Genomic DNA, 14,414 nt, shown 5'->3' with positions numbered 1-14,414 from the left:
TATTAGTCTAGAGGCTCATTGTCGTTGAGAAGCAGAAGGGGAGAGGACGAAACAAAGGCTCGAGACCAAGGCTGCCTCAGGCCTGATTCCTCAAGAAGGGTCGATAGAGATCCGCCACTGAGAAAGACGCGGTCAGATGCGCGTGCGCTTGCGCGTCCGTCAAAGCCATAAGAGTCGGATTCTTGGCGGTCTAACATCGCTATTTTTAGTCATCGGCTCGCAACGAACGCCGCAGATGGAAGCCAAGAGATAACACAGCAAATCACATGGATGTATCTTTGGAAACTCGGACACTGTCCGGCCAGGCTGCTCCACAACCGGAAGTGAGATAGATACTTTGAGTCAGCCAGCAGTCGACGCAGCATTGCGGCCAAGATCCCGCAATAGTCTCGACATGGCAGACTTGCCCTAGCATCAGGCGCGCAAACATGTTGGCCAGCTCGAACTGAACTCCATAGCCGCCCAACGGCCCGACGCGTGTCTATCGAAGATGGCTCTCGATCTTCTGACCCCGACTCAGCGGACATCTTGGAAGGTGGGCTCACATGTGTAACAAAAGCAGAGGTGCGCACTCAATCTGACGTATAATGATGAGCTGAATTCCCGCGGGTTGAGCCTGAAGCTTACCTCGTATGACCATCTCAGCAGAAAAAAAATCATGTATACGTCATTCGGTGCTCATCCAGCAGATGGATGCATCGAGACGATACATCAGCCGACGCTAGGAGGCGTCGCAACTCCGGAGAGCAGCAGTGATTGCAAGCAGCAGCGGTTGCATGCATGGGAGACGAGTCTATCAATGCTGGGAGCAATCATCACAACAGAGTAAAGCTCCTATTCAGATGCGGCTGCTCGGACGAATCAAAAGGATTTTGTTCAAGTACTGCAATCAAGAATGTGCCGGACCGATGCGACATCATTGCTAATGCGTGCCTGCTACTGACAGCGGGAAAACGACAGCCTCCAGCTAGCGTGGCTCAAAACTTGAGCACACTCTCAGGCAAGGACAGCACACAGAACGGGCAGAAAGTCTTTGACTCATCGAGCAAGCAGCGGCACCTTAGGGAGTCCACCCTGAGCAAGTGTTCCGAGGCAAAGACTGCGCACAGCAACGTCCGATAGAGTCAGCAGCAGCGCCCGAATGTGACAAGAGTCTTGTGGTAGGACAGAAGAAGGCGTGACTGCGTAGCGCATATTCACCAGTCTCTTCCGGTACAAATTGGTCTCGTTGCATATCAATTTTGGTCTCAATCTCAACCTCAGAGATCGACTTATTGCTGCTCGAGGCGCTAGCGCTATCGCCATGTCTCGGCGCAGTCCGGCCAGACTCGATGCGATTTTGGATTCGGCTTGCTCGGTGCGTGCGGCATGTGGTCTCAATTACCGATCACGCCTTGCAAGACTTGGCTGAACCGAGCAAAGATAAAATGAGCCCGTATCGCTGCATGACGCAAGACACGGTGTATCGAAAAGAGCACATCGAAGCACTCTCCCGCGTTAACCTGCACGCTCAGCCCAGTACGCTTGTTTAATCTGTCTCACTTGCCTTAATTGTCGCTACGGTGCTCAGCAGAGCTAAGCTAGCTTGCAATCATGTGCAGCTCGAGTGAGCACCAGAGCTGAGCTCGCACTTCCAGAAGAAGTGATTAGCTGAGCTGAGCTCGTAGAGGCTCGTCGACTAGCTCATCAGGAGCGGGTTGTGGTTCCTCTCTCAAAAAGGTCGAGCGTATTCACTTTCTTGCCCCTTCCTCCCTACCCTTTCATCAAGTCTTACTCGATTCCCTCGATTCCCCCTCACAGCCGTCATCATGGCCGACCGTCAACTCAACGGGGCAGGGATGGAGCACCAGCTCGACGAACAGCAACGCGATGTTCTCGCGGCCTCCAGCTCTCTGTCAGGCGTCGACCACGAGCAGCAATCGGCTCAGATGGCTGGCACAACGCAAATTGATAGCTTTCGTCAGAACGTGCAAGACATGGTGTCGCAGGCAGAGGCTCTTGAGCAACAACTGCAAGAAGTCTCCACGACCGTGGACCCCGTGGACACAACTACATTGGAGCTGCTAGTGAGTCGCCTGAAGTTCTGTTTGTCTCCATCATCAACAATAGTGATGCTGGATTCGAGAGGTGCATCTGGACTGCACTACTCTCATCCACAAGCGCAAGTCGCATCGCAGCATCTCTCTGCTGGCATAGACTCAATCGCTGATCGACGTCATCCCCCCTCGCTCGCTCCCGCACTACCATTGCTGATGCATACCGCAGGCAACTACTCTTCACGAAGCGGCGCTCGCTATGGGAGCACCGAACATGCCAAGCGACGTGATCATGCCAACAAACACCTCCGATCTTCAGTTTTACAGACTCAAACTGCTAGTGAGTCACAAGTCTCGAGTTTTCGTACATGTGGAAAGACGGAGATTTGTTACGGCCTTCTCTGATACGTCCATGCACTCCGCAGGCTGCCACTGTCAATCTCCAAGCTGAAAAGTGTCGTCCAGATGGAAATGCTTCGAGCGCTGCTGTGAGTTTCTATGGCTCATCTTCTTGGCCGATCGTTGTGATCATGAGCTGACTCTCGTCGACGCTGACCTCACGCAGCGTGCCGCCATGCGCCTTGCAAATCGCGCAGCCACGGACAACCCATAACGTCGAGTAGTCCTTACTTCGCGTAAAATACTGGGCTGGACTTGAGCTCGACATCTCGTCAGTGTCAGTATAGAGTCAAGACAAGATGATTCGAGCCCCTCACATCGGCGCGGCACTTGTGGTTGCATGTAGCGCTTCTCTTCAATGATGTGTGCACGAATACATGGCTCTGTTGACTTCCATCGCCGCAGGTGGACACTCTGTCTGATGCGAAACGAGTCAAGTGAGAGACGCATGAACTTCGTACCATCTAGTCACTGTCGGGTCTGCTTGACCTCCACGAGAAGCTTGATCAATGACTGTCGCGCACGCGTTCACGCGTCTTCATGTACTCGTCACATGCACGCACGCATCTTCAATGAGAACCACATCATCCCTCTGCATGACATCCGCGACATGAGGGAAAAAGAAATGTTACCAGCTTGCGGGCCGGGTCAAACATCGACAACGCGTGCCGGTTTGCTTGCCTCGAATCGTTGGCAAGGTGCGAAAATCGAGAAGACGGCAACGCGCTAATTGCATATTTCTGACAAAGTCGTGGAAGCAAACGCAACGAAATGCATGAGCTGATGGTACTGCCAGTAGCGCTTTCACAGGCCACTGAGTAGAGCAGAAAGTACGATAAGTACGCACGTCAGAGATCGTGCTAAGCAGATTGAACGTGCTGTGCACACTGCCAATCCAACGGCGCATCTCTATGGTGATGCAAGAACAATTCAGGAAGGCCATTCGAGCTACTCACTCAAGGTGAACATTCATTCCTCGGAGCACCTTCCCACACGCCATCTTCAGATGGCTCTTGCTAAGCGGACTCTGTCTCGTCAGGACTCTTGAGATCGTCGTTGGCGCTAGCTGTGAATGGAGTGTGCTCCACTCGATGGCTCTCACCGCTCTCGGCATAGTCCTGACCGCCACATAGACGGAACCAGTGTGCTCGATCGACGATGAGGCAAAGCAACGTTCCGACTCACCATAACCCGAGACGCTGGACCACTGGCTTGATCAAGAACAGCCTGCTCGGCGGTGCTCTGAGTTGAGCAACAGGCGTGCAGTACGGTCAAGTACAGGTCTTGACTTGCCCGCGGAGGGGGTCTTAAAACGCTATGTGGAGACGATACGTGTGACAAAAAGCAGGTACATCATACGCGTTGTATGATCGGATTCCCGTGCCATAAGGGATTATTTTTTGTTCGACAGGGTATTGAACCCGTAAACATTATACGCGTACTTTCTCCGCCCCTCGGAGAGATGCAGCAGCATCCACGCTCGCGTTGAAGTTTCCCCCAACCTCCAACGCGGCTCCACTGCGCCATCTCACAAAGTCTGCACCGATAGGTGCAGATGCAGGCTACACATACAGATATGCTGGACGCTCACGTGACTATGGGCCACCGATATTGCCCAAACACGCGCCATGTGGCCCAGATTCAGCACCTCAAAGCTATAATTCCTCTACATTTCCTTCACTATTACGCTCAAACTTTGACCTGCAAGCTACCTCTCACTTTTGTGACTCGGTGCTGACAACCCGTCGTGAACCGCTTCATCGACTGTTGCGGATGCCCAGGTCTTTTTCTTTAATCAGACTTCTTAGCCAAGGCCTGCTGCGCTTCTGTGAGGTCTGCATCCACGCAGCTGCCACACTTCAGTGCGCTTATTTATGAAGACAGCGGAGCATTGCATGGGTACTGTCTTGAAAGACACAGCAAAAACGATTGTGAATGCCGAAAAAAAAAAATTCGGAAAAATAGGCCTTAAATACCACTGAGCGTAATTCGCGTGCAACCCCGTCAGCCCAATGGCCCGAAAGTTTTCGCCTCGGCTTGAGAATTTTCGGGAAGGGGAGGGAGTCACTCGCGGGGCCACGCACACACCGGGCGTTCGGATCCGTCGGGCAGCTAAACAGCCGCGTCGCCTACGGTGACAAAATGGAAACTGTCTACTGCATGGGGACACCGTTCTCGGGCCCCTACGCGGGGGGAGGGACCTAGGGACCGCCCGGAGGGGCCAAAACTCGAGAAGCGTGTCAAGCCATCAAAAACAATGCTCGAATGTACAATGCTAAAAAAAAATATCATAAAATATCATAAGAATATCAATAATCCTATCAAGACTATACATCAAGAATATAATCAATATCAGATATTAGACAAACCTTAATAATCAGTCCGATATCCTAATATTCAAAATAACCTACCAAAAACATTGTTTTGTTTTGCCTCGAAGTTGGCGGCAAGGCGTTCTCATCGACAGTCGTCTGTGCGATTTCACGAAAGCACTTCATCGATCGAGGACGACACATTTCTCCCCCTTGCGCCGTGGTTTGTGGACTTGAAGGGGAGCGAAGAATTTGTTGTCAAGCACCCCGCATCTTCGCGTGGGCGGCTACGAATGCAAAGACCGCTCGAGTGTGGTTGGCCGTAAATGTGATCTCACATTTGTGCACGGCACGTTCAGCAATCAGAAGAGTCAGATATTCGAGGAGTCCCGCGGCGTGCACCAGAGATTTTAGGTCAAGTGTGTGAGTCTCGACTCATGCGCACGCTTCACGCCAGCAGTTTTCCTGCTCGGCGCGTCCATTTCTCACGTGCCGTCGGGAAGCTCTTCGCGCGTGGACGGGACAAGACGCCGTCGGCAGGAGCAAGCAGATCGGCGAGCTCGAAAAGGAGGCGCCTGGTCGCCGCGAGGTGAATGTCGTGGTGCAAGGCCGTGCTGAAGTACCGCGACATCAAGAGGACCGTGATAAGTGTGCTGAGCATGACTACTCGGGCTCGAAGCGGCCAAAGCCGAGACTTACCACGCGTCACTTCTGTTTCTGCTGTGCAAGCCCTTTCGTGGCAGTGACGATCTACCACTCTTACGGCGACCGGAAGAATGCAAGGTGTTTCCGTCGGACCGGACCTATGAATTGAGCACTCTGGTCTATTCATCCGGCACCGGCTTTCAAGCGCTTTGCGCCATAGCTTGTTCAGCGGCTCCACATGCTCTGGCTTTGCAAGACGTGCCTAGCCCTATCACCGGTCCACATGCCGGCCCTCTCTCGGTCGAGCCGCCACGCGAGTTATCGACCATCTAGCAAGACTCCACTTGCCTCACCATTGCTAGCGTTCAGGCTCCAGTCTTTGTCAGCACCCAGTGCGAATAGCGTCTGCTAGTGTCGCCTGTAGATTGTGCTTCCCTGGTCTGATTTGACTAGCTCGCTGACTGCACTACCTGAGGACTGCTCAGCCTCGAGGCTTTGGAGAGGGAGCATTCGTTTGCCTATTTGCAGCCGCGCGGCCCTTGACTTTGTGATACCTATGGCGCTTGCAATAGAGTCTGCACACTCGGTCGTGATGGGTGGGATGACTAACCCTACAGAACTGCGTCAGCTTCGGATATCTTTCGCTCGCACTTGATCTTGTTCCAAGTCCCGAGCTCGCTGCTCACTGTGAGTGTCGACCTTCGTTTGGAGTCGCCCTCGCCCTTCCATTTGACAGCACCCCAAGAAGGAAATGTTCGAGGCTTGGCGCGCCCTCACGCTTGGGACCTCTGCATCGCTTCGGCGCCGGATGCTGCGAGAAAGGGGGACTTGTCAGCTCTGAACCTGTCTAGCGAAGCGTATTGTCATGTAGAGTGGCGCTCCAGGCCAGGCTAGTACTTACAGAACTGTCCTACACCTGCGCCTCTGACAGTGCTTCATCCGTTTGGCCGCTTTGTATCCCCGCCTTTATCACCACTCTTGTGCCCACAGCCTTCCATACTGGCCAACGCTTGCCTTCGGCAGATGAGGGGTTGCTTGAGATATTGTAGAGTGAGACGCTGCGATCGGCTTTTGTCTTCAGTCGCTCAAGGAGCCTCTGCTTCCAATGTAGACCAGTTGCTGAAGGAGCCTTGTGCTTCGCATGCAGACCAAGCGGTGCTGACCACCTCTTATGTGCCAGCATGAGATGAAGCGGAGAGCTTTGCCAGACTCCTAAACAAGAGTCGTGGATCAGTGGATGTGGTCTAGATACCCAGTCGCCGCGGCGAGTAGCTTTACGCCAAGCTAGCCCAAAGAAGAAGACTGCTACACAGATGGCAATCAGAAGCGCTGCTGGTGCTGAAATGCGTAGTCGATGCTCACGTCTTGAGGGGTCAGCATCGAGGTGCTGCGTGCGACGTTGTCCTCGCCATTTTTACCTGACGGAATTCGAAGCGAAGGCTGTTTGGCGCCGCGAACGGGGGCTGGTACGATGGCCGGTGCCGGAACGGCGAACTACCGACGTGCGCATTGAAGCCTTGATAGGAAAAAAATGGAGTGCACAGATCTGACGCGACAGACTAGCCAGTTGTGCGTGTGAGGTCGAGATGAGGTGCGCCCCCATTGCATCCCAGATTGAGTGTCCGAAAGCAAATTAGGTGCCGAGTGTGATGCCGACCTTGAGTGAGCATGAAAACCTTAGCTTAGCAGCTGAAGACGAGCGTGTCCCTAGTCCGGGCCATGCGCAGGAGCAAAAGTGCTTGCAGACGGCGCAGTGACCGCTCCCCGGCGGCCTCAGGGATTCCCTTTCTTTCGCCTGTAGGACTTCCGACAGACAAGGGGGTGTATGAAGGGCCGATGATGAATCCTCTTCAATCTCCACGTCGAACGAAGCTAAAGAAGGATGCGCAATTGATAAGAGAACCCACTCGGACCCCCCGTGCAGGGTAGCCGGGGATGGGGTCTCCTCGGCAAGCTTTGTGGGCGTTGAGTCAAGCACGCGTGCTTTCGGAAGAGAGCGCAGAAATCCCTTGCAAGCAAAGCTAAAGCCTTGCAATCCGAGGCCGCAGTACTCGTGACGAGAATTGTCTGAAGGGGCGGAACGCCAGGTAGTTTGGATCAATCACCAGGAAGGGACGCGCTCAACTTTGTCTTTCGAGTACTCACCCTACGTGGCGCGAGCTTCCGTGACGGCATAATACTCACTCATCTATTTTCGCTTTGTATTTGCCCTCAGCTCCGTCGATGAGCGTCGCAGTCCGGCGACCGGAGAGAGCGTCAAACCATCGAGTTTATGTGCCCAATGGTCATCTCGCGAAGGTGCCAAAGGGTGTCGTGCTTGAATTGGTTGAGCAAGAAGCATCGTGCCTGCTCTGTGCTGCGAGGCGTGAAGAGATGGCTGCTCGCGCTCCCAATCGATCGTGTCTCGGTGTTGGTGAGGCGTTCGAAGCCACATGGCGGCAATGTATGACGGTATCCTTCACGACTGGCTCGAAGCCAGCTCAGCAATGATCATCATTCAGCGTGCTTTGGCGCCTGTTATGTGATCTAGCTTCGAAGCATTGGCGTGTCATCTGACTCGCGTCAGGAGCTCATGTTCAAGCCGAGAACGAGCAGTGTTTGCGGCACTGGTCCGTCGCTGTTGAAGAGATGAAGAGATGGAGCTTCGAGGTTAGTGCTGCAGTCTTCGTGCAGCAAGACTTCGCAGTAGGCAAGACTCAGAACGGACTCACTGACCCTTTAGGGAGGGGGCGCAGCAAGTACTGTGCACACTTGAGCGCCGCGTTCATTCATGCCTGCCTTCTGCACTGGCAAAGATGCCCTCGTTTCTTCTTTGCATAGCTCCTTGCTTCATAGTGGCTATCCATCGCGGCTGAATGCATCCTTGCCGTGACACGGGAACAGCTTTGTCTGCCGCTCTGTTGACCGCTGCCGTCCGCTCGGAGACCTCCGTCGAGCCTCTTCTCGAGCAGTGCGCCCCACTACTCTCGCTCGCCTGTGGACCCTGCGGTGAATGCTGCGATGGTCAATATGCCAACGTCGTGGGCCGCTTGGCATATTCAGGGGGATCGAAGGGCGATTTGACCGCTAAACGAGAAGACGAGGGAAGCATCGGCGCGGTGAGAGCTTGCATGAGCCTGCGCCAAGAAGGAGCGGGCATTCATGAATCGTCCAATGTATCCTTACAGGTTCGAGCAAATGATTTTCGAGCTGTAGCGGCAAGCGTATGAGGCTGTCTGTGCGCCGTTTCGACAAAAGCTGCAAATATTTCGGCCTGGTCGGCAACGAGCTAGCGACCTGAACAGCGCACGAGGTCAAGAAATGAGCTTGTGCAGCCATATAATAGCGGCGACTGGTCCCGCCACCCACTGTTGACAGCGGAGCGAGTACTCACTGAAGCCTCGCAGTCATGTCCGCCCCCCTCATCGTTCTGCCAATCTCTGCGCCCCTGGTGCAGATGAGGAAGCGAGGCAGTAAGGGTCAGAGCCAGTGCAAAGTCCCAAGCCTCTCTGTCGAGCTGCATGCGCTATCGCCATCGGATAGCGTGAATGCCCGCTCTTGTATGACCTCGTCTCACTGAGAAAACGAAGCCGAATGCGAAGTCCTGTCCGTCCCCCAACTCACTCTCCGGCTTGCAGGGCAGCGCCTTGAGCGCCAAGCTGTCTCGGATCCAGGACGTCCAGAACCAGGCTGCCTACATCCAAGCATGTGGTCCAGCTGCTGCGCGGTCGGTTGTCGAAACAGGCTCGTGGGCGATCTAGGTTTCCGGCTTGGCTGTGTGGAGCATCAGCCCTGCGCTGCGCTCTGCGAGTACTGCAGGCCGCGAATAGCGAGTACGAACGAATGACCAAAGGATCCGGTGCTCGTCACGTAGCTTATCCGAGTAACCACCGCCCCTAAACAGCGGCTAGGTTGCATCCGAATCAAAATTATGTGGCTCTGCGATGATGCCGAAATGATGGTGGTAGTCGAGTCAAGAGTGATTGCCTCCAATCTTGAACCAGCCTCCGTGATGGCGGCATTCAACATGTTATGCAAAATTATTGTCTTGCTCGCATACGCGTTTTTAATCAATAATAAATCAGGCTTGCGGCACCTCGGAGCTCCGTCTTGATCCTGAATACTTTGGCCCACGCGCGTGCATGGACACGCATCCGCGGGCACGGCGCGTGTGTGCAGCAAATTAATTATAATAATGCAACCTGAACTTGAGTGTTGATGTTTGAATCCTTTGATTTTAATTGATCATCCAAGCTTCGAAGCACTTTGACTCCACTGGACCAATTGGGTTCGAATGTTCCTGCATTCCTTGAGTGTAAAGGATTCAAGATGCGTGATTCACGATTGACATTGTGCGCGAACTTTGATCAATCTTGAATGTCACACTCGCTGACTCACACTTTGACTGTCAAAGCTCACGTCGATAGTCACAGTCAAAGCTCAAAATATTCGAAGCTCTCGACCTGCTGAGTCGGTCCCTACCTGCATTCATGATTCCGAACGTAAGATTTGGAACGTGAGATTTTGAAGTCTCATGTTCGACCAAGATTTGAATCAGACAAAGAACCTTGACTCGACTCGAGGACACCTCGATGCGGCCTCAGGACCGACCCTGTTTGTGACTTGCGAAATGTGTACCAGGCTACCTTTCTTCAGCAGATGAATGACTTCTGAAGCTGTCTCTCCGACCTCTTCACGTGCGAATCCACAGATCGACCTCCTATGTCGCTTTTTCGCGGACGAGCATAACGTTGATTGACTTGTGCAGCAGCTGCCGAGGATCTGGAATGTGCTTTCCCGGCACCGAGAGTAGGTCCAATAGCACGCCAAAGTAGCACCTTTTCTACCGAGTCGTGCATACAAGGAGGGTCGCGTCGGTGGATGACTTGTGCAGACACCAGGATCTCTGAGTGACAGGTCCCCGTCTGCGCGAGTTGGTGCATGCTAAGTTGCTGGATGCGCAAGACTGCTCAGACGATTGACCTGTACACACATGAGGACTTTGCGATCATGTGTTGACCTGGCCACGTCAAAGCTACCAAAAATGCTCACTGGCTCCGCCATCTTGATACACCAGATGACGTGTTCTTTGCTGTTCCATACTGGAGGCTCAACAATGCGTTCTTATAGTCGCTTGCTCAAGGTGTCGCATCTGGCTATTATCACCAAGACCTGCGAAGCACACGCGCTCGGCGCGAATGGCCACTCGGCCGGGGAGCACTTGCAATGGAAAGGAGTTTGACCTGCGTGCAGTAGCCTGGCTGACAAGTGAGCAAGCGTGGTCAGCGGAGTCCCCAAACCGATTTCTCTCGTTGAGGCCGATTGGATCTGGACGATCCAACACTCGACTGCGAGACCTTCCACCCCAAAGCGAGGTGTCTCACACAGGCAGATCGTGACTGGCGCTGCGGCGTTGATGTATGCGGACTTCTGCACCAAGGCGGCTTGTCGATGTTCCTGTCGAAGAGCCGCAAAGGCGCAAGCCAAACGTATCCCTCCCTCACTCCTCAAGACACCGACATCCATTTCCAACTCATTCATATCAGTCCAGCGACGACACCGATGAGATTTGGACCCGCTCACGATCATCCTGGACGCGAGGCAGCCGCCATTGTATGTGCAGCCGAATCAGTGATTCAATGGATTCCTGGACCGTTCATAGTCTTCGTACAGCTGCAAGGTGTATTGCCTGAGGAGTGACTGTCGGATTCACCACAATCCTGAGGCTCTCGGTTGGTCGTCTGTTGCTGAACAATCCTTGTTACCGCTGTCGTTTGCGGTGTCTCGTCAAAGAGAATGACCGGCGATCACACCTGAGCGCCTGCGGATGTACGAGAGAGAGCAGTGCCACTCACGCGTCTCCGAGCTGGACCCACGCTCCTTGACATCTATGAGATAAGCCGAGGTGCTTGCTTGGTTGCGAATGTTCTCATTGACTTTCTTCTAAATTCATCAGGCAGCAACGCTAAGTGTGATGATCAGCCGAAAGCCTGCGCTGTAATGCGGTTGTCCCTCACCAGGATGATAGTGTTGACCTTCATATACCAGGTGCACATCTCGAAGAGATCTGCAAAATTTGGCTTTCTTGGCAACGCGAGACCGAGCTCTGCGAGCGTCTCTTCGATCACCTTGATCTGGTTCGATGGGGTAATTGCTGACGATCAGCCTCAAATGAAGGGTGCATTGGGCCGCTGCCAGCAGAGCTGTTCCCCTCACCACTGCCTGCGCCAGATGACCATGCTCTTGAAAAGTTCCGACCAAGATCCTGGTGGGAATCTGTGCCAAGATCGTGCCAATGAGGACGCACTGTAGGCTCAAGCAAGACCAGTGGAAGTGCTGCAAGCTGAATTGCGCTTGTCTGAGTTCCGAACCGGCGAGACGCTGCTGTTTGCTGTCCGCCATCGCTGCTTCGTGATGCCTAATTTGAACTGCGCTTTCGAGTTCCTCCACCAAAGACTGACAGCTTGGCTCGTCCTTCATTGTAAGCCTCTCCGCCTTCTCGTCCCTCGCTGCCTGAGTGTGTGCTGCAACGAGCCATGTGCTGACGGCCACCGACTTCACTGCTACGAGGTCCGACTTCACCGCTGCCGAGCCTCGCAGCGGTGACGCTCAAGACGGCAATGACCGTGGGTGAGAGATTGTTCAGAATGCATGTATGCTGGACGCTGACCACTCGAGGGAGATGGAGATCTGAAAGAAGAAGCCGCTCAGCACGAAACGCGGCGCAGGCGCACACATACACACGAGTTGTCGCGCCGCATGCCCAACAAGCCCTGGTCTGTGTCTGCGCATGCATCGTGTTTGGAGCACAGCTCAACACACGCGCTCCTCTCCTCCACTTCTGCTCCATCATTTCACGCGTCGCGCCCGCAATCGGGAATGATTCACCGCGCGCGCTCACACGACCTCTGTCGCCGCTTGAATTCGAAAAGTCTTGACTGTGCTGCCCAGGTCACGAGTACTCACGTGACTACGTAAGTGAACCTTGTTGCCCTTTCGGCGCTTCGGAAGCTCAAACACCGCCCTTGCTGGAGCCCACCGAATCTCTCGAATACTTCGCTGCTCAGTGCTTCGTTGAGCGTGAAACACCTGCGAACGTTGCCCTGCTTTTAGTTTCAGCGAAGCTTCGAGTCCGTCACTCTTGAAACGGCAGTCTTGAGCGTGATACGCGAACTTCACGTCCGCGCTGATCGTGCGCAAACAAATTCACACTTTTCTGCCGCGAGCAGCGTAGAGTGGATATATGCACTCGGACAAAGTCAGCCCTTCGGCACGCATATAAGCTTGTCATATCGCCTTTCATCCTTCTTAACCGCCTGTACAGGTCGCCGGAAATGTATTTATGAGAGTCAGCCATTCACGACTGGCGTTGCGGCATTTCTGTGCCTGTCGCACGGTATACTTACCATGGATGTTGCATGAGCTTCCTCGCAAGTGCGACAAGACGAAGAGGAGTCGACCCACTGAGCAGGATCGCACGCATTGCTTCAGCAGCAGGCTGACATGCATCCCTTCTCGACGTCTTGATGCACATTTCCCCGCGGTCAGCTGTGGTCACAGAACCTTTGAAGCACGAAGCAGGAGCAATTCTTTGAGGCCGTGGGCGGCGAAGAAAGGTCTAGACGAATCCTCCAAAGATTTGCGAGTATCACACTGAAGATCATTGGCAGTGGAGCAGTCGAGGGACTGCGTTTACTTTGCACAGGGAGTCAGCGCTGCTAGGTTTTCTGCGGCAATCGTAGCAGCTGAAGAGCAGCGTCTAAGGGCCGAGCAATGAAGACCCTGTTCAACGTTTATGCTCAGCAGCGCGTATCCTGTCTCCTCAACGTGATTCACCTTCGCAAGCCTCAGTGTTAATTCCCTTTCGTGTAGACCATTACGCAGCTCAGCTGCTACCCGCCGCCGTGCATGGCGTTAGAAATCGCTTTGGCATGTCGTGCAGTCTTCAATCGCACAAGGCGAGACTTCTAGCATTCGCCTCTCTTCTCCCGGGTCATCACAGTGCTCGCGCATTACCCGCCGTCGAATGTCCTCGTGATCCGCAACCCGCCTTCCGATCAGAGGAGACCAGACCAGAGGGCCTTCGCAGAAAGGTTGGAGTGCTCGCACGCCATCACATGCTGCACGCGTGAGCTTGTGAATGTCGTAATGCGTCCAACCCTTGAAGTTGTGTTGCGGCCGAGAGTCATGCGTCGCATCGCGCCCCTCAATCTGCCGACATGTCTTCCGAACGACCTTGACTTTTGACCTCTTCAAGTTCCAACCTTGTGGTAGCTTCGTCATCTTGGCCCACTGTCGCATTCGACCGGCTTCCTTTCGTGCTGGCCCGCCTATGCTTCTCTGTCGCGGCTAGCCAGTAGCTAGTGTGCAGCAGTCGGGCCAGCCGGTAGGGAGCCAAAACTGGATTGTCCATCGCCATGACTTCTGGTCATCGCGCCGAGGCTTCATAGTCGTGTTGGTGTTGCACCCCATAGGTACGATAAACGTACCGACAGACCTCAATGTCGTGCTGCTTGCGCGCCGAGAGCATCGCGCCCGGCCTTCAGACCTCGATCCCACTCTAAGCCTGTATGGCCGCGTGCTGTGCAGGATAGCAAGAGTAATGTGTAGGTGAGGCGTAATAGAAGGGGGACGTCAGTGTACTGCGGGAACCGAAAGCTCAGCGTGCAGTGCAGAGACGAGCTTGGACTGTCGCCAAGTCCCCGCGGAGAGTGACTTTCAACTCACCGAGTGAACCAGGCCACTAAGTGCGATAAAACATGTCGCTGCGAAGCGGAACAAGCACAAGGCGGAGCCTCTCGAGGGAGGCGCATGACCACGTTGGCCCAGCGAGCCTGTCATCTAACTTTCGGTAAAGCCGAGACCATAGCACCCTTGACGCATTTGCTTTGGTCGGCTTGAGTCAATTGCACGTAGACTGCTGAGCGCGACAGATATCTTAAGAGATGCAGCCTCGAGGCCTAGACTGCTTCACTTTCAGCGCCTCCGTCCCCGCCCATCTCCCCACCCTCCTCTGATCCCAGCCCGCAGAGATAGGCGCCGG

The 14,414-nt window shown here is 54.1% G+C and overlaps 5 protein-coding genes across 5 annotated transcripts; 3 read left to right on the top strand and 2 right to left on the bottom strand.

Annotated features, from left to right (window-relative positions):
- Positions 1-1,670: 1,670 nt before the first annotated feature.
- Positions 1,671-2,681, top strand: IE81DRAFT_169557 (hypothetical protein). The gene is made up of 4 exons (XM_025510611.1): positions 1,671-2,066; positions 2,266-2,376; positions 2,462-2,524; positions 2,602-2,681. Exons 1-4 carry the CDS (start codon positions 1,809-1,811, stop codon positions 2,647-2,649), a joined length of 480 nt encoding a protein of 159 aa, XP_025368786.1. The 5' UTR covers positions 1,671-1,808; the 3' UTR covers positions 2,650-2,681.
- A 2,187-nt stretch (positions 2,682-4,868) lies between these two features.
- IE81DRAFT_324369 (hypothetical protein) lies at positions 4,869-6,172 on the top strand. Its single transcript, XM_025514216.1, has 3 exons — positions 4,869-5,361; positions 5,447-6,003; positions 6,079-6,172. The coding sequence occupies exons 1-2, from the start codon at positions 5,341-5,343 to the stop codon at positions 5,723-5,725; spliced, it is 300 nt and encodes a 99-aa protein (XP_025368785.1). The 5' UTR covers positions 4,869-5,340; the 3' UTR covers positions 5,726-6,003; positions 6,079-6,172.
- A 1,835-nt stretch (positions 6,173-8,007) lies between these two features.
- IE81DRAFT_169444 (hypothetical protein) lies at positions 8,008-9,333 on the bottom strand. The gene is made up of 5 exons (XM_025510610.1): positions 8,996-9,333; positions 8,766-8,819; positions 8,558-8,668; positions 8,108-8,458; positions 8,008-8,009 (listed from the first exon to the last, which is right to left on the bottom strand). The coding sequence occupies exons 1-4, from the start codon at positions 9,077-9,079 to the stop codon at positions 8,231-8,233; spliced, it is 477 nt and encodes a 158-aa protein (XP_025368784.1). The 5' UTR covers positions 9,080-9,333; the 3' UTR covers positions 8,008-8,009; positions 8,108-8,230.
- A 1,624-nt stretch (positions 9,334-10,957) lies between these two features.
- On the bottom strand, positions 10,958-12,071 carry IE81DRAFT_324367 (hypothetical protein). Its single transcript, XM_025514215.1, has 4 exons — positions 11,588-12,071; positions 11,389-11,505; positions 11,227-11,314; positions 10,958-11,138 (listed from the first exon to the last, which is right to left on the bottom strand). The coding sequence occupies exons 1-4, from the start codon at positions 11,771-11,773 to the stop codon at positions 11,008-11,010; spliced, it is 522 nt and encodes a 173-aa protein (XP_025368783.1). The 5' UTR covers positions 11,774-12,071; the 3' UTR covers positions 10,958-11,007.
- IE81DRAFT_169328 (hypothetical protein) lies at positions 11,991-12,427 on the top strand. Its single transcript, XM_025510608.1, has one exon. It carries the CDS (start codon positions 12,131-12,133, stop codon positions 12,347-12,349), a length of 219 nt encoding a protein of 72 aa, XP_025368782.1. The 5' UTR covers positions 11,991-12,130; the 3' UTR covers positions 12,350-12,427.
- Positions 12,428-14,414: the final 1,987 nt, after the last annotated feature.

The sequence above is a fragment of the Ceraceosorus guamensis genome (assembly GCF_003144195.1).
Source record: "Ceraceosorus guamensis strain MCA 4658 unplaced genomic scaffold IE81scaffold_40, whole genome shotgun sequence".
Lineage (NCBI taxonomy): Eukaryota > Fungi > Basidiomycota > Exobasidiomycetes > Ceraceosorales > Ceraceosoraceae > Ceraceosorus > Ceraceosorus guamensis.
Note: the sequence above shows the minus strand (reverse complement) of the source record. Positions and strands in the feature narration are given on the sequence as shown.

Bases quoted from the DNA above. Each gene is read 5' to 3' on its own strand.
- IE81DRAFT_324367 (XM_025514215.1), bottom strand. From the start codon at position 11,773: ATGGCGGACAGCAAACAGCAGCGTCTCGCCGGTTCGGAACTCAGACAA. The intron at 11,315-11,388 runs GTGAGGGACAAC...TGATGAATTTAG, and splicing joins AGGTCAACACTATCATCCTG to AAGAAAGTCAATGAGAACAT. The intron at 11,139-11,226 runs GTGAGTGGCACT...CGCAAACGACAG, and splicing joins TGGGTCCAGCTCGGAGACGC to CGGTAACAAGGATTGTTCAG.
- IE81DRAFT_169557 (XM_025510611.1), top strand. From the start codon at position 1,809: ATGGCCGACCGTCAACTCAACGGGGCAGGGATGGAGCACCAGCTCGAC. The intron at 2,067-2,265 runs GTGAGTCGCCTG...TGCATACCGCAG, and splicing joins CAACTACATTGGAGCTGCTA to GCAACTACTCTTCACGAAGC. The intron at 2,525-2,601 runs GTGAGTTTCTAT...GACCTCACGCAG, and splicing joins GAAATGCTTCGAGCGCTGCT to CGTGCCGCCATGCGCCTTGC.
- IE81DRAFT_169444 (XM_025510610.1), bottom strand. From the start codon at position 9,079: ATGCTTGGATGTAGGCAGCCTGGTTCTGGACGTCCTGGATCCGAGACA. The intron at 8,820-8,995 runs GTGAGTTGGGGG...CATCTGCACCAG, and splicing joins GCTGCCCTGCAAGCCGGAGA to GGGCGCAGAGATTGGCAGAA. The intron at 8,459-8,557 runs GTAAGGATACAT...CTTCTCGTTTAG, and splicing joins AAAATCATTTGCTCGAACCT to CGGTCAAATCGCCCTTCGAT.
- IE81DRAFT_324369 (XM_025514216.1), top strand. From the start codon at position 5,341: ATGTCGTGGTGCAAGGCCGTG. The intron at 5,362-5,446 runs CTGAAGTACCGC...GCCGAGACTTAC, and splicing joins TGTCGTGGTGCAAGGCCGTG to CACGCGTCACTTCTGTTTCT.
- IE81DRAFT_169328 (XM_025510608.1), top strand. From the start codon at position 12,131: ATGCCCAACAAGCCCTGGTCTGTGTCTGCGCATGCATCGTGTTTGGAG.